The sequence below is a fragment of the Rhinolophus hipposideros genome, assembly GCF_964194185.1.
Source record: "Rhinolophus hipposideros genome assembly, chromosome: 21".
Lineage (NCBI taxonomy): Eukaryota > Metazoa > Chordata > Mammalia > Chiroptera > Rhinolophidae > Rhinolophus > Rhinolophus hipposideros.
In genome coordinates, this window is record NC_138067.1 from 1,368,512 (window position 1) to 1,394,307 (window position 25,796).

Genomic DNA, 25,796 nt, shown 5'->3' on the forward strand with positions numbered 1-25,796 from the left:
CCCAGCATGGAGAGGGCAAGAGGGAACAGCAAGTGCAAGAGCGGTGGGGCGGGAGCAGGCTCGGCCAGTCTGACATAGAAAACACAATGTGACCAGAGACGGAGGGTATTGAAGGAGAGAGAGGTGGAGAATGACATGAGAGGGGTTGTCAAGGTCAAATCATGTAGGGCCCCGCAGGCCACTGTAAGGGGTTTATTCTAACATGAGGGGAGGCCAGAGAACGGTGGCAAGCAGTGCAGTGCCACGAGCTGATTTGTTGAAGAAACAAATGGAGTTTGATGGTTCCTCAAAACTGTAAACATAGGATTACCCAATGACCCAGCATGTCCACACCTAGGTACGTGCCCCACGTAATTGGTACCAGGCCCCTAAACACCTGTACATGAATATTAAGAGCAGCACTATCCACAAGGCCAAAAAGTGAAACAACCCAAGTGTCCATCAACGGCGAGCGGACAAACAAAGTGTGGTGTGCACACACAATGGACTATTACTCAGTCCGAGAGAAGAGCACACCCACATACACCGCAACGCGGCAGGCCTCGAAAACATTGTGCTACACGGGAGACGTGACCACCACAGGTCACAGGCTGCATGGTCCATTCATAGGAAATATCCAGAGTAGGGAATCCACAGGGACAGAGAGCAGACGGCGAGGTGGGGCGGGGGCGGGTGGGGTGGAGGGCGACTGCTTAATGGTTTCCGGGTGCTCTTTGGGGTGATATAGCTGTTTTGGAACTTAAAATCATCAGCGCTTACCCAACACTGTGAATGTACTAATCGCCACGAAATTGTACACTTTAAAATGGTTAATTTTATGTGTGAATTTCACCTCAAAAAAAGACTTAAATTTATATATATATATGTATATATATATATATATATACATAAATTTAAGTCTAAAAAAATATATGTGTATATATATACATGTATATATATATACACATATATATTCTTCTTCTTTCTCTCTTGGGCACATGGATTGCCCCGTCCTTCCAGACAAATGGCCTGGACCCCAAGGTCAGCAGTACCCCTTGTCCTGTGCACTCCTGCCCCGCCCCCCATGCAGGGCTCTTTCTAAATGTGGTCCTGGCAGCCAGCCAGCCACTCCTCCCTCAGAGAGAGCTCAGCGCTAAGTGCCCTCTCTGACCATAGGTCTAAAGGAGTCCCTCCACTTCCCAACAAATCACCTTGTCTGACTGACTTGGTTGTGACAGGGGCGGGGTGGGGCCAGGGACCCTCCTCTCCTGTCCTCCGCTGTGTTCCCAGCACCTGGGGCTCAGGCAGGAATGAGTGACCCAGTCTTCCCGGCAGCGCCCCCACTGTACCCCAGTGCTGCCAGGGCCCCACTTCTGATAACAGCAGTGATCTGGGAGGAAAACAGGGCTTAAATCTCAACAATTTAAAAGACAGGAGGCATTGATCCCTGTCGGGGTAATGGGGTTACCGGCGGGTGCCCCCACAGTGAGTATATGTGTCCCCTTCCTCACAGACCAGCCCCTGGGCCCCAGACAGGGAGGGTTCTCCCTGCAGCCATGACCTTTTCTACTTTGACCCCTAGGAGGCACCAGGTTGGTTCAGAGGCCAGTCTTCACCCCCACCCGTGGCAACACGAAGGCTGGGCGCCCCAGCCTGGCGCCCAGCCGCGCTCGGTGCCCACCCTGGCACGCTGCCCAGTGACCCGCCCCAGCAGTCCTGCTGACCTCCCTGGCGAGGGAGCAAAAACTGACATCAGAAGCCTCCCTGGCCTAGAGCGCCAGGTCTGCAGGTCCGCCTATTGGGTTCCGGTGCTCCCTCAGCTTAGGCAGGACAGAAGCTCCCCTACCGCCCTCCCTGCACACCCACCGAGTGTAGTGAACCCCCAGGCACCTGCAGCTACTGTTACTGATTTTCAGGTAACCTGGCAGCCCCAAACCGCGGCACGGGCAGCAGAAAGAGGCCAAAGGGTGCAGAAAAGGCAAGGATCTCCTCCCTCCACTTCCAGCAAAGGAGTGCACCCAACTAAGACAATCCCAGGTGGCTTGGAGTTCTTCCTATCCCTGGAAAGCCTATTTCTTTGAAGTATATAACCTTTGGCCCCAACCTGCAGTTTCTTTCGAGTCCTTGGGCTAAAGCTACCACCAAAACCCACTCTGTAAACAAAGAAAAAGGCGGACGGCTGACCCAAGTTGTGACGGACCACTTGTGGGGGCTTCTGGTTACCCTGGAAGTGCATCCTTGACTTTAAAATGTGACCTCTCACCCTCCACTTTGCTGCTCCTCTTCTCCCACTGGCTACATTTCCTGGGAGCTGCAGGGAGGCTGACATGTTTTAGACAAATCACTTCCTGTCGGGGCCCTTTCTGGGGGACCCCTGCCTCCACCCCTCCCCCGACTCAGGTAGCTGGGGTGATGGGGCCTCCTTCACAGCCCCTCCCAGCCCAACTTCTCATCACCCAAAGCATAAATAATCACATGTTTTATAAATAGCTGTGGACAAGAGGCTGTAAAACAACAAAGATATATGTGTGCCTTTATGTCCTGGGAATATTTTCTAAAAACGACTGTTTGATTTGGTGTGGGTTGAACGGGGCATGTGTGTACATAACAATCCCCAAAGTTTTTCCTGCTCCCGCCCTTCAGGTTGGACCAGCACTAGAGTTAGCAAATTGATAAGGTTCCGTGGGTAAGCTTTATTCGTTCTGACACGAGCCTATGACACTTTATAAAAAGAAGTAATCCAGAACAATCTCTAGGTAATTAACACCTAGATAAACAAACATAAATTTCTATATTGCATTTATTTGGACTACCACTCAAATATGCGTGAACCATGCTTTTTTAATTAAAAGATAAATCCATGTGACACTTAGCTTCAAACTTAATTATTCAGCATAGTATAATAAAAAATAGAGCCCATTAAATGTGTCTTGCACTGTATTTCTGTATTAACAGCAAAACAGTTCGGTCTGGGATCATTTAAATTTTCCCCCTCCTCTTTGCTTGTGATTTCCCTGTTCACATGAGCCCGTCCCCCCCCCTCCATTCCTCCCTCCCTCCCTCCTTCTCTCCATCTCTCCCTCCCTCCCTCCTTTCCTCTCTCCTTCCCTCTCTGTCTCTCTCTTTTCTCTCAACAGGTGAAGAGATTAAAACTCTATACAAGCCCCAGACGGAATGCCCAGCTGGGCGACATTTTTAATATTGCATTACGTGATGAACTTTTCTCCTTCCCCATGGAAACATACCTCCAGTTCACTGGAACGGGCCCAGCCCTTCTATCTCGAAATGAAGATCACAATACTTAACACCAATATCCTTGGGGTTGTGCTTACAATATGCCAGGTGAGGTTTCCATAATGCACGTTTATGGTACAGATGTTAACGGGGGGGGGGGGGGGGGGGGAAGGGGGGGTGAAGCCCCGACCACAAGAGACAGCAGGGCTATCAAATGGGGAAGTTTCGGCACCAAAGAGTGTCTAGGGGAGCTGCCAGGGAGAGAAACACCACTGGAGCCTAATTCCCCCGTCAGAAGGAGGAACAGTCTCACCCAGTCACTCACCAAAACGGATAAAATGGTGGCTGAGTGCAGGCACGGTGGGCAGCGCTGTGTATTCCTTGGCACCTTCCACCTCTGGGGAAAACTCCAGCCCCTCTCGCTCTGCCAAAGCCCGGCTCCCCGCCCTTGGCTGCCCCACTGGCCCTTACACTGGCCTCCCGGGTGACAGGCCGTGTTAGCCTGGCTTGGCCAAGACGTATGCCTTTGCAGGAAGTGGCTGAGTCCTAGGAGACCAACCACTCGGGTGTCCCCAGCACTGCACAGGCGTTAGCACTGCAGGTTGCATGTCCCGGGGAACCCTTTGGTCTGGACAAATCAAGATGCTGCCATTCCACATGGCCTCCCCCTGCACGTGGTGCCACTGCCACTCTAGAGTGGCCAAGCCATCCACAGAGAGTGAACTGGGGCCTCGCACCACTCTGCCCCAGGGGACCGCCCCCCCGAGTGGACGGTTCTCAGCTGCTGTAAGTCTATGGACCCACTCCACTGACTCCTGTGCTGGCTGAGCTCGGGGCAGGGCCAGAGGCCCTGAGTCTGCACAAAGCCCCGTGCTCCAGGGCCCAAGCAGCTTCCGGTGTTCTGCACTTTTGACCAGTCCTCAGGCCTGGTGGGACCTAGACTGCTCTCGGCAAGCACCATCTCATTTAACCTCAGAAAGAGCCTGGCCTGGCGGACACTTTTTCTAGTCTAAGGAGAAAGAAGCAGACCTCGGAATAGGACTCGTCTACCAAGACCACAGCAGCCGAGGGGCAGACACTGGACTTGAGAGACCTCCGCCCGGGACCTGGCCTGGCCTTCGCCGTGTCGCTTCTCTAGCTGACACCCCCTCCTTCCTACCTCAGCTCACTGTCACCACACGGGAGCTCCTCCATCAACTGGAAAATCCACATTACCTTGGAGTCTCGTCTTGCAGAGCTGTGTGGACACTCGGATGTGACCCCTTATGCGAGCCGGTGTGTTTCCAGCCTGCAGCCCGATGCCTGACACACAGTAGGTCCTCTGTAAACTTTTGTTCAACAAGTGAGTGGAATAACGTCTAACCCAGACGAATTCTTTTCCCGCCACATCCCACTCTCTCCCCAGGGGCCCCCGACACCTTGAGAATGACAAGAAAGTTGTCAATACTGATTTTTCAAATGAGGAAACTGGAAAAGAAGACATTTAAGACATTGGTCCAAGATTCTTTTGTCTGAAGGGGGTGAGTACGGAGGAATCCTGACCTGCTGACCTCCCAGCCGACGGAGACCATGAGGGGCCTTCTCCAAACACTAGCGCTGTGGGGGGGAAACCAAGCTCAGATTTACCCAGCACTTATTATGCCCCAATAGTGACAGTATCTAGCACAGTACTTAACAAAGCCTACATATAATTCCCCTACTGCACTGCATCTAATTTCATAATTTCTCAGGTAGGATCAGTGAACTTGGAACACTTACTTTGTTCAAGATCAAGAGGCTAGTGAGTAGTTTAGGGTTCAAATTTAAATTAGCACTCCCCAAATTTCATAATTCTCTATAACGTACTAATCTGACAGTTGTCTATGACTATAAAAGAGCTCAAAATATTTTGATGGAAATGTGTATTGATGCTTCTTCAAAAGCCTTCCTTCCAGTTTTATGTTTATTTTATGACAACTTTATTGAGATATAATTCACATACCATAAAACTCACCCTTTTAACGTGTACAATTCAGTGGTTTTCAGTAGATTCGGAGTTGGGCGACCGTCACTGCTGTGTATTTTTAGAACCTTTTTATTGCTTCAGAGAGAACCCGTACTCAGTAGCAGTCACCCCCGTTCTCCCCTCCACTGGCCCAGCCGCCACTAACTGACTCTGTCTCTGGATGTGCCTGTCCCAGACACGTCACATCAGCGGAATCACACACTGTGGCCTTGTGTGTCTGGCTTCTCTCACTGAGAGCCGCGTTTAAAGGGTCATCCACGTGTAGCGTGTGGTGGTGTCTGTTCCTTTTTATGGCTGAAGAATAGCCCATGCTATTCTATGCAACAGTCTATGTATATACCACATTTTCTCATCTATTTACTACCCAGTTTTTAAAAACACATCCGAGCCCACATGTAAAACTCAGGAGACTTCATACCAAATCCAGGGGTCTGGCGTCCTCAGAAAGCAGAAGCCCTGATGACAGTCCTCAGGTGACGGGAGCAGTGGCTGAGGCCCACGTACCCCTGACCCTCGTCTCCTCTCACCTGGCCCTGGAAGCTTTGGACTGGGGTGTCACCACATGTGGAGTGATGGGCCCTCAGGCAGCCTCCTTTCCCTGATGGGGTCACTCCCTGGCCCCTCACCTAAACCCCATGACTCACCTTTGCTGTTTGTGACAGCAGACGGACTGCCAAGGCTGTCATTCAGGTCACCTGCTCCCGTCCAGGGACACCATCAGCCTGGCATCCTGAAAGCAAAGTGGTGACTTACAAAGTCCGACACGCAGGCGGACGCTTTGCTGGCACATTTCTGCGGGCTCTCAGATCCCCGAGCGGCAGCGTGGACCCTTCGAATCCAAACCCTCTCCAGCCAGTGTCCCCAGCACTGCAGACCTCATTATTTGTCCGTTTCCTTTACTTCTAGAAGAAGAATTCAGATTAGCCTCTGCTATTTGAAGGTAAAAGGCTTCCTTGCATTTTTTAAAAAACACTTTCTACCAGTAAAGGGGACTAATGGATCCCAAAGCTTTAAGCGTCTTATATCATTATTGTAATTATTGTAATATGAAGAACATTGTGCATTTCCAAGGTTTTACCTTACTGAAACTGATGTCTGCGAGCCTTTGCAGAAACAATTCACCCATGCATGTGTGCGCATACACACACTGTTTACGCTGCAGGGAGAGCCATTCAGCTTCTACACCTCAAGGCACTGGGGACCCCCCCACAACACTGTTGGGCTTTTGTTTCCTTTCTAAGTGGCATTTGACAAAGTCTTACCAAAGTCTGACAAAGCTGCAAAAAATATGTTTTCCTCTTCCTAGTAAACATAAGTGAATAGGAAAAGATGTTTGTTTTTTTCCAGAGGTAGAGGTTTTATTGCATAAAACACTGGATAAAACTGGACTGCTTCAAAGACATTTTATTCTAACAGCAGAAAGAAAACAGTCATTGCTGAAAAAACAACTTTTAATACTTTCTATACCAGAATAAAGTTCTGTCAACTGATGTCTTATAATAATAAATAATGACCAAGAATAAACTTTAAATACAAAGTTTTCTACTTGTTACAAGCATAGCAACAAAATCCTCTACTCTATTGATCTCAGATTCCTCCAAGATAGGTTTTTCCTTGGTGTGGAATGCAGACAGTATTCTGACCAGAATCACAGACAACAGAAGTCACAGGGAACTTGACATGTTTAGATAGGAGAACCTGCTGACATTCAGAAACGGAGACTGCGTCACTGCGGCTGTCACTTGTTTGTATCACAAGTTACAAATGTTCTGGAAGGAAGGCCTGTGTGAGAGGGGACAGGGGACGGCAGCACTGGACAAAATGGAATCAACACACACGCCACAAAGAAGAGGGGCTGTTCCCAGTGTCACAAACAGAATTATTGCCTGTCGCATCTGTCGATGCTCAGAAGACACGAAAGAATACCGAGGGAGCTCCCAAAACGCTGGGACTGGAATGTGGCTCTTGTTTTTGTTTTTTTGTTTTTTCCTCTTTTTTTTTTTTCCTTTTTACTTTTTTTATCTTCTTTTTTTAGTATATATTTTTTTCTTTGCTAAGATACCAAAGGCGGGGCAAAACACACAGAAAAGCAAGCGACCGGCACAGCCACCAAACACAGTAGTGCAGTTAAAATGCTAAAGCTTACTACAGTCAGAACGTTAGCGATAACATTTCAGTCCTTTCTCTAGGGTCATAGAAACAGTTGCATTAAAGTTTATCAACTCGATTTAAGTAAGGCAGTGAGAACTATTCTAGAAAAACAAGAAAGCAGTTTGCTATATGCCAGATGGGCCCAGGCTGCAGGGCGACCTCGTTTACACTGTACCCTGGGGTGAGTGACACCCTCTGGACAGCATATGCAAACCGGATTTCTTATTAGCCTGAGAGTCCTTCTGGTCTCAGGATAGCGAAGCATTTTATTTACATTGATTGCAGTTTAGTATTTTTGTAAACTGCTATAGAGCTGAAGTTTTTAAGGCCCTGGGGTTTCATTCTGTGCGCCCAGCCTGCAAGGAAATATCGACTTTTTTTTTTAAGTCTGAGTGACTTTGTTTTAGAAGTTATTCCTTCTTTTCTTCCCAACCACCACAAGCAACAGCACCGGTTTCATGTCACTCAGAGGAAGGAAGTTAAGAGCCTGAACCTTTTTGCCATTCGAGCAGATTCAAGAACAACCCTTAATTACTAGTGTCCTTCAACCGCTTGTAAAAAAAAATGAGTTAAGTGTTTCATTATTGGCCCTCAAAATCTCCCTCTGAGTGGTGCAGAACTTGATAAATTTGGAGTATCCAATCAGTAGAAAATCTAAAATCTACAAAAATATAGAACACATTTGTTTTACAAAAACAGACATTTTAACTCCAACAGTTTTCTCTCTTAGCCACAGAGAGAAGGCTGCTTGCATTCCTACGTTAATACAAGCTGTTTCATAAGAACTGGCCGGAGAAGAGAATCTTGCTTCATGTCTGTGACACTTACAAAAACTAACACATAAAAAAAGAAATTCTAATAACAAGGACCAGAGCAGCCTTCATTCAAGTAAAAATTTAAAAATCATAATAAAGAACAATCTTTCTATTATTACATACATTTCCATTTCTCACCAGCACCTTCTATGCATAGGGTTGGCTAGTTTTTCTAAACATTTTATAGAATGTTCCCCTAATTTTTTTATTAGCCACTTTTTTTAATCCAAAAATTAAAAAAAAAAAAAAAAGACAAGAAAAAAGCATTTCTCTCAATACTGCAATTGGATCTAAAAAAAGGAATTAGTCATCAAGCCTGCAGTGGACATTTGTCTGCAGACACTTCCTGACCATTGATTCGTTTGGCTGTGGATTTTTTAAATGCACGTTTAAGATGGCAATCGTTTGCAGCGTGGGGCAGCCCGACATGGGCTGTGGGCCGTCTAAGATTTCTCCGAGAGTGCAGTCAGGACACCACGTGAATTGATTTTCTCCGCAGTGACTGCTCCAGTCTGACTGGCACCGTGGCTGCCTCCCTGCACGTGTCATTTGGGTGCTAGGCAAATGACAGCAGCTGGTGTCAGATGACAGAGGTGTTCTCAACAACGAAAATGCAGCCCCTCCATCTTAGGCAGCACTAAAGCACTGAGATGGTATCATTTTTCAGTTAAGAGCATGAGTTTTGGACAAAGACCACGTTGGAGTTGGAAGGGCCCCCAGCTCCCCGAAGCGGAGCTTGGAGGACACCCGGCTTGTCTGGATTCTCCTGTCCCCACCTGCATTGTTTGCAAGTTCTTGTTGCCAGGTAACAGTTTAGCAGCCATTGTCAAGGGCTGGGGAGCTTTTGTAATATATAGAGAGAGATATCTTTTTAAAATTTTAAAATGTTCTATACACTAGCGGGGAGTTGTACATGATTTTCTCCCTCCGGATGCGTCAGCCACCTCTTTCACCAGACGCACAGCGCGACCACCGTGTGACAGGACACTGCGACGCCCGGCGGGCTCGCTCAGTTGCGGTCCCCCGGGGCCTGGCTGCCCTCCTCGGCCGGCTCCGCTGAGCTCCCCGCCTTGACGCCCGCGGGGTCTTCGAAATTCCCAGAAGCCTCTGAGTCGACTCTGGAGCGCTTGAACCGGCGGTCAGGATACTGGCTGTTGTCAAAAGGCATGCGATGGACGCACAGGACGTGGGTCTTCAGGTTCCCCTTCTGGGAGGCACTGTAGGGGCAGAAGCGACACTGGAAAGGCCGGTGACCTGCGGGCAGAAAGAGAGGCCCGTCAGCGCGGCAGCTTATCGCTCGGCGGCCGCAGCGAGCGGAGGACCATGCCCCGAGACCCGGTGTGGTCCCCGGCGCGCTGCCGGCTGCTTTGCGGAGGGCACACACGCCGCCCATACGTCTGTCTGGACAAACAGTACGTTAGCTGCACAATGAATAAGAACTTGGGTTATTGGAACCGGGAATCGCTCTTTCCATCCCAGTCAGGGTTTTTAATGCAGACTTTCTGGGTGACAGAAGAGATAGTTCCCAACACCTGAGGCGTTTTTATAGAAAGTTAGACGGTAAGTATTTTAGGCTTTGCAAGCCAAGAGGCAAAATTGAGACAACGTGTAGGTACTTCTGTGACAAGAGGAGAAACACATTTCCAACTTTTTATGGCTGAAGCGCAAACATTTATTTATGGACACTGAAATTTGAATTTCACATAATTTTCATGTGTGATGAAATAGTATTCTTGCTTTGGTTTTGTTTCCAATCATTTAAAAACATACAAAGCATTCTTAGCTCCTAGGCAGTACCCAAAGAGGCAGCTGGTGGGTCCGAGCCCTGGATGGGACTTGCCTGCACTCTGCACGAGGAAAGACCCGAGTCCCTCCATCTGGGACGCTGATCTGTGTCAGCATAGCCAGCCTGCTTCGCATTCTCCCACTGATATGCAAACCACCCATGGCAAGAGCCACAGAGCGATATCACCCAGCCTCACTCGTGGGTGAGCTGGACCTGCTAAGCTGGGGGAGTCTGTGGAACCTGGAGCACGTGGTAGAGGGTATCAGGCTGGTCACTTTAAAGAAGCTCGATTTTGAAGGGGACCCTTAACATGGAACTTCTCTAGAAGGGCTCTGATCAGAGCAGAGATGGGTTTTCTTCCACACCTGATTTCACTATTCTTGGGCTGAGCAGACAGGCACAGATTTCTGCCATCGGAGGAGCTGCTAGAGCGTCTGATTGGGAAGTTATAATGGGACAATTGCATCCCCCCCATGCTGGGAAGCTGCTGATGTACCATTCCTGGAAGCTCATGAGTGGTGTTCCACCTGGCACCCAGAGATGTCAAGGCCCAGGGCTGGGGTTCATTCACTCATAAAAATAAACAAGTAAAGAAATGGGCCCAGCCATCTACCCCAGAAAACATCCAGACAGCATATGCAGCCTTTTCTAGAGCAGTAATAGCAGACGTCCTTTGTACCTACTTTGCCAAACAGTGTGATCCCCGAGAAACTGACGCCTAGCAAGCGTGCCACCGAGGCTCGCCTTCCCTCCGAACAGCACACGGCGCCAGGGGCAGCTTCTCTCTCGGTGAGCTAGCCTGTCTCCCCTTCCTCTCAGACACTGGTCTCCAGGACAAATCCATTTTACCTGTCGACTCTCTCCCCAAGCCCTTCTTCAGAACCTGGTCCAGTGCGTGTGCCAACTCTGGCCTAGACCATGAGTGTGGCAGTCTGCAGGAGAGCTCCATGTCCCCGCTGCCCCCACGTCTGTCCCCCTGGGGCACCTGAGCGAGCTCCTAAAGTAGAACCTCCACCTTTGATTTCCCTGCCCCAAGTCTCGAGTGGCCAGCTACCCCTAGGGAAAAATCAGGGCCTTCTGAGCTCAGTCCTGAGCACAGGTCCAGTCTTCTCTGGACCTTCTCTTTGCCCACACCAAACCAAACGAGGAGGCGGTCTCCACAAAGGCTGCATCTCGCACGGCCTTCACCCCCTTGCTCTGCTACCCTCTCCCTGAGGCCAAACCCCCCTCGTTTTCAAGGCTCTGCCCAACCTAGGCGATGCTTTGTGGGCTGCTGTGTGTGGACTGGTCCCTCTGGCTGGCTGTAAGTTCCTGAGGCAGGAAGCAGCAACATCTTGGTACCACTGCTGCCAAGACGCTGGTGGCACAGAGCAGGCAGGCACGAACTGTTCGTAGAGGTGAACTGTTACCTGACTGCTTCACCTTGCCTGTTTGAAAGAACTACACACTTCTGGGTAGAGTTTCCGCTCCTTTTGTGTCTGCTGTTGCCCGCGACACAAGGCTGAATTGGACCAACTTGCTCACTTTCAAAAGCCAATTTGCACATCTGTAGCCTTTGGGGTTAAGAACAAAGGAAACCCCGGAGAAGCCCAGTTGCTGGTCCTTCCACACAAGCTACCATGACAAGAAGAGCATGAACAATGAGCAGAAGGGCTCTGACCCTGACTGACAGGCAAGAAAGGGACTAGGCAGCGCCACTCCACCCCCGCCTTCCTGTGACCCAGTGCCCCCTTCAGGGCCCACGTATCCGCTCTCCCACACGTGGAGAACTGACACTCGTGTTTCTAATGTAGATTTAGGGCTTTTACAAAGAATGTAAGTGGCCCTATTCTTCACCACGAGGGAGAAAGGGAGAATCCGGATGACGGCGGTGACAGTGGGGTAGGGAAAGCCATACCCATTCTCCCACCAGAACAGTGAATCTAGGTCAGAGCCAAGCCGGCATCAGTGAGTTTCAAGCAGACCCTCAGCCATCCAGGCAGGAAGCTGTCACTCTCGGGGACACTCAGCTACACCTGGGGCCCCGCGAAGGAGGATCCAAGGAACTCTGGAAGGGCAGCTCCAAGGCAGGAGAAAGGGGGCCCCAAGCTATCGCTGGAGGCAAACGAGCCACCAGAAGCTGATCCAGAGGACCCGGGAGAAGGGCTGACACAACAGGAAGCCTGGGAGACATTTGTAAAGTTTCGTCCAAAGCTTGTCAGAAATGGACTGTATTTTCTGGGTTCCCACAAGGGCAGCCCTGTAGTAGCTCACGGGCTAGGAGTGGGCACTGCCCTGACTACCATGGCTCAGATAAAGCTGGGGCTACCTCCTAAGTTTATTTATTCTATGGCAGAACGTGACTGAAGGAGGGCAGCACCGTGGTCTGACAGTAAGAACGTCAAATAATTATAAATGAATGAATGAATAGCAGGAGCACAACTCTGGTACAATGACAAAAAGGTAACGTTTAGTAAACATACAGCAGTCACCGGGATTCATATTGGTTCTCCTGTGCTTTTTCTGTCCATTTATGAAAGCTGTTTATTATATTTTCTGTTACTGTTCCTGAATAATACACTTTCGTATGAATTCTATGGTGTAACCTTTGGAAGCCACCCCTCTGCAAACTGTACCCCCATGGGAGCCATGGCACATGCATCTCAGCAAACCAAATAGAAAACCTCAAATATCACCTTTATTTACAATAAAAGCCTTTTTGAATCAGCCACCTTGGCATAAAAGCACTTAGTACGTTTTTCCCACCAACTGATTCTAAAATATTAATCATGGCTTCTCCCCATGGTTACATCTGAACCTCCGTTTCGTGGTGGGATCAGAGACGCACAGCAATCCCGGCATATTGGATACTTGAGTGGCCAAAACACTAGTGCCGACTTCATCTTCACGTGAGCCCCAGTGAGATGGAGGGTGGTTGGCAGCGCACACGCGTGTGTTCAGGTGCAGAGCAGAGCAGGTCGCTACCACACCACAGCCTTGAGGACCGTGACCTTGGCACGCACTTTGTAAAGAGTCTTTGATCCGATTGGTAGCTGCTGCAGACACAAAGGCCACACCTGCAGATTTTCACATGCGTTTCTATTTATCCTGACGTCTGAGCTCACTGCCATTAAGGGCAGGCACCACCCCATCATACAGGTAAACCTGAACAGTTTCACTTCAGAACAAATCTCCAATGGACAGAAAGTACTCAAGTCCCGATTCTCCAAAATCCTTACCAGAGTCATGATTGCAATCTCTAATCCTCTAAAGTTTTTAGAGGACACACACACGCACACACACACACACGAATACATGCACACACACGCACACGCACACACCCTTCTGATAGGTCCCCATACGACAGATGTAGGAGGAAGTTCTTTGAAGAAATGACAGGTCCAGCCTGGGCGAAGGTGACTGTGAGGCACTCTGATGGCACCAGGGGAGCAGGTCCCTGGGGTGAAGGGGAAGCGTGTGGGGGAAGCAAGCAGGGCCAGGCTCACAGGACCCCCTGGAGCCTGGGCCTCTGCCTGGAGCAGGGAAGTGGGAAGGCCCCTGGGCCCCATCCCTGTACAGCCAGGGCCCTGAGCCCCGACAGTGCGGCCAGAGGGCACCCCACCACCCACCCCACTGCACTGCCCTCTCCCTGCCTCTCTGTCTGAGGCCATCAACATTTCCCATCACTGCCACGTGAAAAGTAAGTACATCGTACGTTAATTTGTATTGTCACTGTGCCGTGGAGCCGTGGTAAAGAGCACATTCATTTTTAATCCACTATGAATAATATATAAATATGTATACAGTGTACAGGGTCAAGAGGAGTGAGGAGAAAGCAGTCGTACATTGTTTATCACAAAAGTAGGGAAACCAGGTATTTTTCTTACTTGCTACGATGGAAATATCTGCTCTTTCCTTGGACCTAAGGGGGAGAGGAAAATGCCTGCCCTTGGGGGACCATCCATTAATTACAGCAGCACAGTTGTGGGCAGCTGCATCTGCAGGCCCTCCAGACTTTCCAAACTGCTGTTTTCTCCTCAGCTGTGGGCAGCAGGCAAGAGCAGGCAGAGGGCAAGGTGACCAAGCTCTGGCGTCCAGTCCTGGGGTGCTGGGAGAATGGGGTGACACCCACTGCCCAGAACACATTTGCAGGCACTGCCTCAATCGTCCTCATGACAATCAGTGGGGAGATGTGGTGGGGACATGCAGTCTACCTTCCCACGAATCCCGGGCCCAGGGACACCAAACCATGGTCCAAAGTCAGCTACACACACCTGCTGGTCTCTGATCGGGAGCTTGACCTTAGGGTTGTCTTAGGACGGACACTCATCCCCCCGCTCCCTTGGGTCACCCCCATACACTGCTTGTCAGAAGAGTCGCCGCAAAGGGGCATCTTTAGTCAGGACCAAAGGCTGCTCCAGGAGGGCGTCCCCGGACACCCTGGAGGGGCGTGTCCTACTATGCATGTGTTTGTATGTCACACCCCTTATAGACACAGGCATGGCTGTGGCCTCCTGATGCCTGATGCCCATCAAACCCTGGTACTGAGCACGCAGCTAACACGAAGCCACAGGGCTTGTAAGTGCCCTGCCCATGCTCCCGCAGCACCCCTGAGACCCACCGCCATGGGCTCTCACTGGTGCCTGCTGCATGCACTGTCCCGAGAGCCAGCCATTGGAATGGCACAGCTCTTTCAGCATCATGCGGGAGCCTGCCAGGCACAGTGCCCACCCAGGACACGCTGAATGACTGGTCCCATGGCCGAGGCTACTGCCAGGGGTTACAGCCTATTGGAGACATCTTTGGGAGGAGGAAGGGGCCAAGTGCTCTCTGGGGGGTTAGGGGGGTACCTTGCTCAACTGCTTTGAGCAAGGCTGCAGTTTCTGGCTGAAAGATGGCTCAGAGGCGGTGCCCAGAGAGTCGCTGGGAGAGAAAAATTGTACTTCAGAAGAGACCCATGTGTGGTTTTCCCAGAGGCTGGGCCTATACATGGTGACAGAGGCACAGACCAGACACTGGAGTAAGGACGGCCTAGCGTGGGGAGAACCAGCCCCCACAATCTGATTCATCATTGTGGTCAACACAAGGGAAAGGGTCCAGAAGATGGTCACGGTGTCCACGATGGCCTGGGGGTCCCGTGCCAAGGGAGACCCAGTGACATCTGCAGACGCAGCCCTAGTCCTTACACCGCCAGGCATCTCTCAGACCACTTCAAGCCTTTCAGATCGGCACACTGGGCCTTCTGTCTTCACTGAAATAAATGGAAAGAGGCAGTGTGTGACCAGCCCTGGCCAAAGGTCCTGGCCCAAGGTCCCGGCCCCAGGGTGGGCGTGGCCTCCGGGGAGGAGGGGCGTGGGAGAGCCTGCGGGCAACTGCGGCCTGGGGCGGGGACCCACGGGCCTGAGCGCGCGCGACCATCGGACCGCTCCCATCTTCCCTTACGGGTACCCTCTGCCAAGGACAGGGTCATGGCATATTTTTAAGCTGCCCTAGAAGGGCCTCCCGCAGCCATATTTCAGGGGCCCTTTTCTAGAAGGAACCAGGCGATGAAGCGGAGAGAGGAGCCCTCAGAGGCGGCGCGCATGCGCAGGCCTGGGAGACTGGAGGCCTGGACATCAGCTGCCCCCTCTTGCCCCGCCAGAGCCCTTTGTGTTCCCTGAAACTCGGACTTGGCAAAATGCAGACCCGTAGGTAAGAAAATGGCCCTCCACCTAAAGGGCCAGTGGTTATGTTAGAAACTGGGCCCCCCAGAGGTGGACTCGACCTGCCGGGCAGAATCCACGGGGCCTGGTGGTGCTGGCGGACTCAGGCGGGTCTGGTCCACGTGGCCCCGCTGCTGCTCCCTCTGAGGGTCTGCAAATGGGGAGGGTCCCTGGCCAGGACCCCGTCATCCTCTACCAGGTTCAACAGGCCCGGCAGGGACGACGAGATGGGTAAAAATATACACAAAGGTGCACTGCACCGACAGAAAGAGCCATTTTCTCAGTTGCACACATTATATATACATATACATATATATATATATATATATACATACATATATATATATATATATATATATATATATATATATATATATATATATTTTAATTTCCCTAATTCTAAATAGGCAAAAATGGTTCTAATCAGGTACATAATTTATGTTTTCAGTTTTCAAAAAAGATATTCATCCATCTAATCAAAGATGCTAAAACACTTTGGAATATCCTTAGTATAAATAATTTTAGGTTTTAAATTTCCTATGATTTGGGGTTTAATTTAAAACACTACCAAAATTATTTTACTATTTTGAAAGTGAATTTTGATCCGTGTGGTAATGGATTGGAGCCATCAGCCAGAAAGCGTGTTTAGCTTGTAACGTGGAACACAGATACCAGCATATGCAGGGGTTAGTATGCACGGTGTGTCCTCGTGCTGCCAGCTGCGGGCCGAGAACCCATGACACCCATGACACACGGTGTCAGCCAGCACTCAGCACCCAGACGTGACCTCTAATATTCTCCAGAAAAGGAACCAGGGCTCCTTGGAGAAATGGCTGATTCCAGGGCTGGAGCGGGAAACACACAAGATGGTCCCGGAGCACCTTGTGCCAGAAAGGAAGGAGTTGCTTGAAAAAACACACTTCTGGGGGGGGAGGCCTGGCGGGGAGCGGGGGGCACAGAGCGCGGAGCCGCCCCTCGTGGCCAGAGCTGGGACAACTCCAGCGACACCAAAATAGCGTTCCTGTTGGATTACAACGGGAGATAAAAAAATAACCCGTCACACTGGCGTAAGTAACTAGAGGACCGAATCGATAAGGACCAACAAATGTTCCCTGCTCCCCGACCACCTGTGTGGACGTACCTGGGGTGCAGTGTCTCCCACCCCTGTCTGTGGGCTGCGTGGATACACCTTCACAGGACCCCAGTGGGGAAGAGGAAGCCACCTGACAAACACTACCCCGGCCAGGTGACCCAGGTCCGCGAGACAGCAGCACCCTGATTCCGGGTGGTGACAGGGCACTTTACTTCTGTGGGCTTCTTCCTTGAAGCCCACGTCCCAAGTCTGACCGTGAAAAATTCCAACTGAGGGCATTTTACAAAGTCATCAAAAACAGCAAAAGGCCGAGAAACTGTCACAGCCAAGAGGGGCCTTATGAGACATGACAACGACATGTAATGGGGTCTCCTGGATGGGATCCTGGAACAGACAAAGCACAGTAGGTAAAAACTAAGGAAATCTGGGTAAAATATGGACTTTACTTAATAATAATGTATTGATATTCGGTCATTAATTGTGACAAATTACCCTCCCAACGTAAGATGTTAATAGTAGGGAAAATGGGTGTAAGGTACATGGGGTCCTCTGTACTACCCACAGAACCTTTTTGCAGGTCTAAATCTATATGGAAATAAAGTATTATTCCTAGAGTTCTTTAAAGTTCAATTGGGTTTATTTTCAGTGACAGCACAGCAGCCCAGGTCAGGTGACCACAGCTAAGCCTGCGGCCCCAGGATCCTGGAGCCAAGCAGGTGACGCTTAGGCTTCTCCTGGAGGAGGGGTTGGGCACGTGGTGCAGCACAGCCCCCAGCAGGACACAACTCTGTCACTCAGACACAGGGGTGAAGCGTGTGGGCTCTCCAGTCAGGCACTGGGCTCTAACCTTACCTGCCGCTTATGGGTTCTGTGCTTTGGGCCAGTGATCTAACCTTCCCAGTCTCAGGTTTCTCATCTGTAAAATGGGCATGAAGACAACAGCTCACTGTAAGGGCTGTGGTGAGGATGAGGTAGGGGAAGGCTGGGAGAGCGCGGGGTACAGTGCGTGGTGCATGCAGAGGATGGAGTAAAGGTTTGGGACATGTAGCTGTAAGTACGGGAGGGCTTATCCGATGATACTGAGGGCAGCTGCTGGGAACCCCACTTGCTGGCTGAGGGCACCGAGGCTAGAGAGCGTCCCCGTTTGTCCAGAGAAAGGTGGCGCCCCGCTTTGCAGTAGCTGTCTTGGATCCTGCAGCCAGGGCTCAAGCCACTGTGTCCTGCTGACTCAGCAAGTGTCTGCAGGGAAGGGTGTCTGGTAGAGCTTCTGGGGGGCAGTGTAGGGGTCTCCCAGGTCCTCCCAGCTCACCCCTGCAGCCCAGGACCCCGGGCCTTGTGGTGGCCCCCTCCTCAGCAACTTCCTTCCTGTGCTATGGCCCAGACCACCCGACCTGGCCTGAAACTTGTGTCCTCAGCAGCCAACAGCCTGCCCGGCGCTCACAGGCCACTATGGACCTGGGACTTGAAATCATGCCTGAGATTTTATGAAAGCATTTATGTTGGTCATTAAATTACCTGCAAAGGGTCGATGAACTTACTTTCCTTGTTTGGAGATTTTTAGACATAAGATAAGCTAATAATACTCTAACAGTTCCCAATATTTGTCTCTGGGTGAGCCCATTTAATCCTGAAAGAACTGCTGGGAGAGGCCAGAGAGGGGCGCGGGAGACAGAGGGGCTGGCGGCTTACCCAGTGTCGCACAGCAAACCTCGCCTCCCCTAAAACTCTCTCCTCCCTCCCAATATTGGGTTCGGGGAACCTGGAGCACCACACAGCTGGAGGCGACTCCAGCTGGAACCCAGCAGACTGCTTTTTACGTAAGAGTCTTAGGAAAAACTAGTGAGTCAAAGTTGGGGGGTATTGCTAAAATAAAACTATTGTTTTTTAAGTCTTTAACAAAATACGATATAAAATATTGAGGTGGTACTCCAGACATGGCAAACATGGGAGCCGTGGTTCCAAAATTAGCCAGCCCAGCACCCCCCAGTCAGCCCAGTGCCCCCATCAGCTCAGTGCCCCCCAATTAGGCCAGCGCCCCCAGTCAGCTCAGTGCCCCCAATCAGCCCAGTGTCCGCAATCAGCCCAGTGCCCCCAGTCAGCTCAGCACCCCCAAATCAGCCCAGCGCCCCCCAATCAGCTCAGCACCCCACAGTCAGCCCAGCGCCCCCCAGCCACACTTTTACCGTCCATCTTGGCCCCTCTCAAGAGCACCCAAAGTTCCCGTGGCAACCAGACAGCGACAGGTTCACCTGGCACTTAGCAGAAGTGCTCCAGCGCCACGTGGAACCCCGCTCTGGGCATCAGCAAGCCCACTGGGTCTATAGCCCACGCCAGAAGAGCAGCGCGGACTCTTGTGGCAGGAAGATACCAGAAGGACAAAAAGGTGACGGGCACGCCCATCGGCCCAGCCAGTCCCGAAGCCCAGCCGTACTTGTACCTATCCCTGCTGTCCAGCCTGCCGCGACTCCCTGTCCCCTAGCCCAGCGTCCTGTCCTCTCAGCCTGGCTTTCCACCTGGAAGCCCTTCTTACCTAGTACTCACTGCCATCTCCACCTTCAGCCCTAAACCTCCTTCCTGTCAGACCTGCCAAAGCTCCAGCTCCTCCTGAAACCTTTCTTGGGACCCAGTGGCAGAGTCTCTCCAGCACTTATGAAAGATGCCGCACCCCTGGGCACTTCATGGGGTCTGTGGGGCACTACTCACTGATGGCTTCCTGTGATACAGGCTTGGGGGGCCTCTCCCTTCCCACAGGAAGCTGGAAACTCCTGGGGCTCTGCACAAGGGGGGCAGGGCTTGGTTCCCCTGAGCAGCCACGTAGGTAGGGCTCGGGCCCCTGCCTTGCGGGGTGACCTCTCTGCCAAACCCCGAGTTCTCACCTTCACTGGGGCCTAGAGACACCCTGGGGTGGGCAGCCCTGACCTTGAACCCAGCTTCTGGTCTTGTGAGGACCTAGCTCCACCTTGCATCCCTCCATCCTGGGTGCAAGCCACACCCCTGTACGTTGCCCAGCCCTGGGCCCTGCTCCAGACCTGGAAGGCCCACCCTGCTCTGCTCTTCTCCTCACCAGGAGAATCCAAGTGCTCTGGGCTGCTGGAGACCCTTGGGAATTCCAGTCCCAGCGGCCACACTGCCCTCATGCTCCATGTTCATGGATGGCACACATGGGCTGGGGCAGTTTTGTGTCCACCGTGGGTCACTGGATGTCTGCATTTTACTCTGTGGCCTGCAGGGGAGCTCAGTCTCCCAGTCACAGCTCCATGAGCCACGCCTCCCCACTCCCCCCTCCCTGGCTCCTCCACTGTGCCACGTCCTGTGTGGCGCTGAGAGCCCCACCCAGGTGGCCAAGTGAGGGGGGGCTCCAGGCAGACAGGACTTCACCCTCTCAGAGGTCATAAGCTGCAGGCATACACGTATTTATTTTTTGTCCCCAACGTGATTAAATAAAAGAATTAAGGTATTACCAATGTTTCAAAACAGAGATTTCATGTGAAAACAGTTTCTCTTGAAAAGTTGGAAGGTCTGGCAATATCTTCCCAGAGGCGGCCACATCAGAGCTGGGTCCCGTGTGCCCTCTGCCCCACCTCACTCGGGCATCACCTGCCTTTCCTCTCTGTTTCCCCGTGGGTGTCTAACCACCAGTCTTGTCTACTTTGGGGCGTTGGGGGAGGTCTTCTGTGGTTTTCTGTTCCGCAGACAGTTGCATTCCTGCACACACCCAGTAAAATAAACAAGTGGGTGGTCTCTGCTGCTTTAGTCTTTTCCCGTTTTCCTTTGTGTCACTTCAAACGAACACATCAGCCCTTAATTGTAGTTTCTGTTTTATTGTATAATTTAAATTTGGGAAGGGGGCCAATACTGTCACTTGACAGGTGCTGAGGGTGCCCCAGGGGACAGACCTGCGAAAGCCACCAACACAAAACGCCCAAGTCACCAGACACCCAGACCCCTGAAGCTGGTATTTGAGGCCACCTGCGGAAGTCCGTCACCCATACATATCTTTCATAGCGACGTTAGCACTTTTTGGGGGGGCTCCTGTGGTTTGGGGGAGTCTCACAGGGGTTTGTAAGACAGGTCACCGAAAGCAATGTAGTGGAAACAAGTCACATTCCTCAGATTTCCGGCTGTTGTGTGTATTCATGTGAGTTTATGTGTGAGAGAAGCACACGGCTCCCTTACTGACAGAGTCAGACATCGTCAGACCCACTGGGTATATTTTTAAATGGCTACTTTGCCATCACACCCAATTCAGCAAAGTGGTACTGTGAACAACAGGCAATTACAAAGTAAAAGGGAGAGATGGAAGCATAAACTTTTCAACGTTCGGCTCTCGCTGAGTGCCACTAATGTCGTCACATGCCAACAATGAAATAAAATAAAGCAGAGAAGAGAGGTGGCTTTTCTGAGGAAGTCACAAAGGGAGCACTGCTCCTTTCTTCTCGTCCCCCTCTAAAAGGCTCTGAAATCAAAGGTGTCAGACTACGCCTTCTCTTACTGGCACCATCCAGAACTCGGCTGAGGAATGACAGATGTCGGCACCCAGCTGCAGTGAAGCATGCTAAAGTTTCCGTCTAATCCACTTATTCCCCTGGAGTCACATAAACCACAACAAACGGGCAGGGCTCCACACTGGGAAAAACCCCAGCGGCAGGACTGTTGTGTAATGCGGAGTACACGCCATCTTGGTATCACGCCCCTTGTGGGGGAGGCGCCTTGTGGGAGAGCCACTTGTCCCTCAGGGTCACCCTGTACCTGTCCATCCCCCACAAAACACGAGGACCTGTGGGTGGGTCAGCGCGAGGGGGGAGCTCTCTCGGAAGCACAGGAAAGCTTCCGGACCCAGGACAGGCACCCAGGTGCAGGCTGACGGTGGCACGCACACGCACACACACACGCACACACCCCTGCACAGACACCGACACGCTCCCAGGTCTGTGAGCTGCTAAACGGAGATGATCACTTTAATCGCCATGGCTTTCAAACACTTGAATAAATCCCGAGGAATTATAAATGGGGCCCTGTGCAATCGAAGTGAGGGTGGTTAGAGTCTGCATTTAAAAGGACACTTGGAAAGCCCCTGCAGGTCCCCAGAGCCAGGAGCAGGCGGGGCGGGGGCGGGGGGGGGGGGCTTGCTGTCCCCCACTTGTAGGCTGCCACCTTCTGAACCCTCTCCCCTTTCAATCGTGTCCGGAGCCAGCCAGGAGTCAGAGTCCTGGGGCTCTGTCACCGCCAGCAGCTCCAACAGCTGCGAAGCACTCTTTCAGCACAAGTCACAAGAAAAGATGTGACGGATTTCGCCCATGGCAGAACGGCGTTCCGTTTCTGGCCCTTCAGGCAAAAACAGTAAAGGCACAGAGGAAAATTTGAGATTTCCCCCCTTAAACTTCCCACAACAACCTCAGCAAAACCACATGACTCGCCTTCTACCATCTCCCTGGTGTGTTCGCTGCTACTTTGGCAGGAAATCAGAATTACTGTTATATAAATTCCATCTGATGCCAGCGCGACCATCTGTGAGGAGAGCTGCCTCACCTACGTCTGCCTGCAAAGCCACTCTCCCAGAGACAAGGGAGAAGGGGAAAAAATGTGATTAATTTGCAGAATGCTTGTGATTTGCTCATATATTATTATAACTGCTCATCAGCACATGACAAATTTCCAGCCCTCGGTGCAGGCACCCGTTTGGTTTCAGCAGTTTCTTGCGTCGGCACCTGACAGACTGCAGGGCCCCTAATGAGTTTCAGATGCTTACAAACAGTAATTCTATCTTCAGAATAAAAAAGAAAACCCGTAGGAAGAGAAGAGGAGCGAGTTCGTCTATTTCATTTCCTTCCTGTAGATCGACATGATTTAACTCTTAGGGGCGGCCGCAGCTCCAGGATGGGGCCTCCCAGACCCCAGGACGGCTGCCTGCCAACACAAAGACCCCTCTCTCGGGGGATGGTGGGGCTCAGCCCCACCGACCAGAGCCTTGATGCCAGGGAGCCCTGCCTGCCCGCTCCACTGCATCCGGGTCCCGCTCATGTGTCCACTTTCAATCCCCTAACAACCTCTCCCATTTTCTGCAAACACATCTGCCTCATAACCGCACTCGGATTCTGGCTCTCCCCCTCCCTTCGCTTTTAAAACTCTGATTATGCCTCTGAAGCCCTGCCTCCGTGCGTGATTGCCTGTTTTAGATTAGAGATTTTAGCAAGGAGACAAAGACTTGAGAATGCACATCAGTCCCACATATGAGGACCCACAGAAGGAAGAGCGATAAAACGCGGGGCGCCATCTGTCCGCAAACAATAACCTGCGTGTTTGGAGGCTCACAAATTATTGAGCACGCAACCTTCCCAAATTACGGAGACTTGGAACAGAACAGAGTCTGGAGTGAGACCCCCTTTGATGTCCTTTGGTATTTCCCACCTCCCTCGCCCCCACCCCCAAATTGATTGCTAACAGTTGAGGAATGTCTCAGTGACAAGTAGATTTTTATTATGGGGATCTTCCTATTACACGTGCCTGGCATCCGGCAGGGCTGGGCTCGCCCCCAACCCCAGACCTGTGGGACAACTGGCCCGGATGCAAAGTCTGTCTCCCATCCCATGAGCCTGTGGGGGTGGGCTGCCAGGGAGGGGGGTGGTCCCCTGAGCAGACCACACTCTCAAGGCAGAAACAGCCTGATCGTCTGTGCCTGTTCCGTGGACCGCTCAGCTGGTTGGCTGGCTTTGGGAGGACGCTCTGGTTTGTGGGAGACGTTTGGACAATGCAGAGGGTCTCCGCCCCCAGCCCAGCCTCTCTGCTTCTCTAGAAACAGGCCCTCCTGCTTCTCCTGGTTCAGACTAACAGGGCAGCCTCAGTGACCCCCAGGACATAAGCGGCTCATATAATTAGCCAGAATCTATTCATGCTACAAAATTCCCTCTAAAATGATTTCTAAAATGGAAGGAAAAGAAAGACCAAGCATCACCAAAAGAAAAAGCTACCGTTTTGTTTGCAGGGGGTGCATTTTCTTTCTCGGCGACTCCTGGCCCCTGGATCAGAGCCTGGTCCACAGATCACGTGCCGACTCATCAGTGCATCCCCGTGAGTCCTGACAGCCCTGTGACAGCCGAGCTCTGCAGGCAGCGGTGATCTGCCCAGGTGACGCTGGAAGCAGGGCCGCTGGGCTGGCTCCGGACCCCTCCTGTCACCAACCCAAGGACCCCGAGATCCCGCGTTAAGGATGAGGTTGGAGAGGCCCCCAGGCAGTGCCAAGGAAGCCAATGGAATATTTCGCATGATTATTACTCAACAACCAAACAGACACTTTGCAAATTGAAGCATTTCTTTCCTGAGTCTCAGACTCATGGTGATACACACGGGGAGACAGGAGCCGAGTGAGAGCTCGGTGAGGCTTTGTTACCAAATGCACCCCGAGCGTAAGCGTCCATCCCAGTACCTTTGCTGGGCATCCTCCTGGAGCCCCTGCTGCACCGGCAGGCCAGGCTGCCGTCCCTGCATGCAGCCCTGCTCGGGGACACTCCTCCAAGACAGCCCCTGTCTCACCACTATTGGTCCCCAACCCATGCCCGGCGAGGCCGGGAACACAGGAGGAGGATGGTAAAAACGCCTGCTGTGCGCCTTCTGGAGAGGTCTCCCCACGTGCCTCCCGGTGCCCTGACTTTGAGCTCCTTTCCCAGACCCCTGACCTGATACCAGTCAGGGCTGTGTTTACACACAGGGCTTCCTGAACCTGCAGCGGAGAGGAGGCAGGGGAGCCTCACTTGCATTCGAACAACTAGGTGTTTATTTTATTTTTTAAAATACATGTGCCAAACGACAGCCACGCTGGGACTCCTACTGTCCAGTGACAAAGCCTATCTCTGCTCCCCACAGCCCCGTCCACGAGCCAGCGTGCATACTTCTCCTTTCTCTTTTCACCATCGTTGTCATTCTCTCCCCTTACACGTGATTCACGCTCTGTGATTGGCTGAGAGCTTCCACACACACTATCCCACGTGACACCTGGGGAAGCCTTCTCGGGAAGTTACAGGCTGCCTGATGACCCCAGTTCCTGCTGGTCACCCCAAACAAGCATCGCCGTGTCCACGGGCTCTTCCAAGGCCCTGGCTGCCTCCACTTCCAGGAAATCTCCTAATTTCTCTTTCCTATCCGACAATCACATTGTCACAGCAATAACCACACCAACTGGGAAGTGTACCCAAGTGACTGAGCGTCCATGCTCCCCCCTCCCAAAATGATTCGAAAACAGGGACGAGATCACAGAAATGAGGGTTCCCCCAAGAGAAAAAGTTCCTGTGTGAGTGGGGTCAGTTTGTCGCGTCACTGACCCCTTGCACACAGACCTGCTGTCAACATTTCAGCTCTTTGTATGTGTCATCTTCAAAATGACAGGATGGTCGGGAGCAAGTCAAGGCCCAAACTGCGGTAAGCACACAGACGGGGGAGTCTGGCACAGAGCTGGCGTGGGGTGTGGCCCGTTGCCTGCTCCTCGTCAGCAGAGGCCAGGCCTCCAAAGGTTCTGCCCGCCTGCTGTCCCGCCGCCCCCCAGGAGGATTCGTCTCCGTCCCAGAGAGCATGAGGTAGGGCAGCAGGGACCCCCAGACAGGCGCCCGGGCTGCCACGGCCTGAGAAGCATTACTGTCCCCTCTCAGGCACCCGTTTACTTAAATGAAATATTGAAGTCCATCAGCGTGAAGTGGGGGTTTTGGAAGCTGTAGCAAGTAAATTAAAGCGACCAAGTGAGAGCATTTTATGCACGCGCGTAACTGCCTTTTGATATAGCTTTTTACTACATATTTGGTATTATGGATCCATAACAGGTAAGTGTATCGTGGAATATGTAAAAGGGCCAACAATTGCCAATATGCATCTACATGCTACGGCAGGAATATCCCATAAAATCCTCCCAAATGTGATGGACATGCACACCGAGCGAGGCCGCTGGCGACGACCGGAAGTGCCTCCTCAGGGCTTATTAGACACAACAGTCCAAACACTGCTGACATTTAGAAAAGTCCTCTGATACGCAGAACAAAGAGTTCCCAAGCACACACTGTCCCCAAAG

The 25,796-nt window shown here is 51.6% G+C and overlaps 1 protein-coding gene across 3 annotated transcripts in view; it reads right to left on the reverse strand.

The window, feature by feature from the left end:
• Positions 1-6,612: 6,612 nt before the first annotated feature.
• Positions 6,613-25,796, reverse strand: part of ZNF536 (zinc finger protein 536) — a 395,518-nt gene continuing 376,334 nt past the window's right edge. For all 3 annotated transcript variants that reach the window (XM_081032919.1, XM_081032920.1, XM_081032921.1), the window contains exon 6: positions 6,613-9,438. In XM_081032919.1, the coding sequence (XP_080889045.1) occupies positions 9,194-9,438 (245 nt within the window). In that variant the 3' untranslated portion in view covers positions 6,613-9,193. The remainder of the gene's footprint in view (positions 9,439-25,796) is intronic.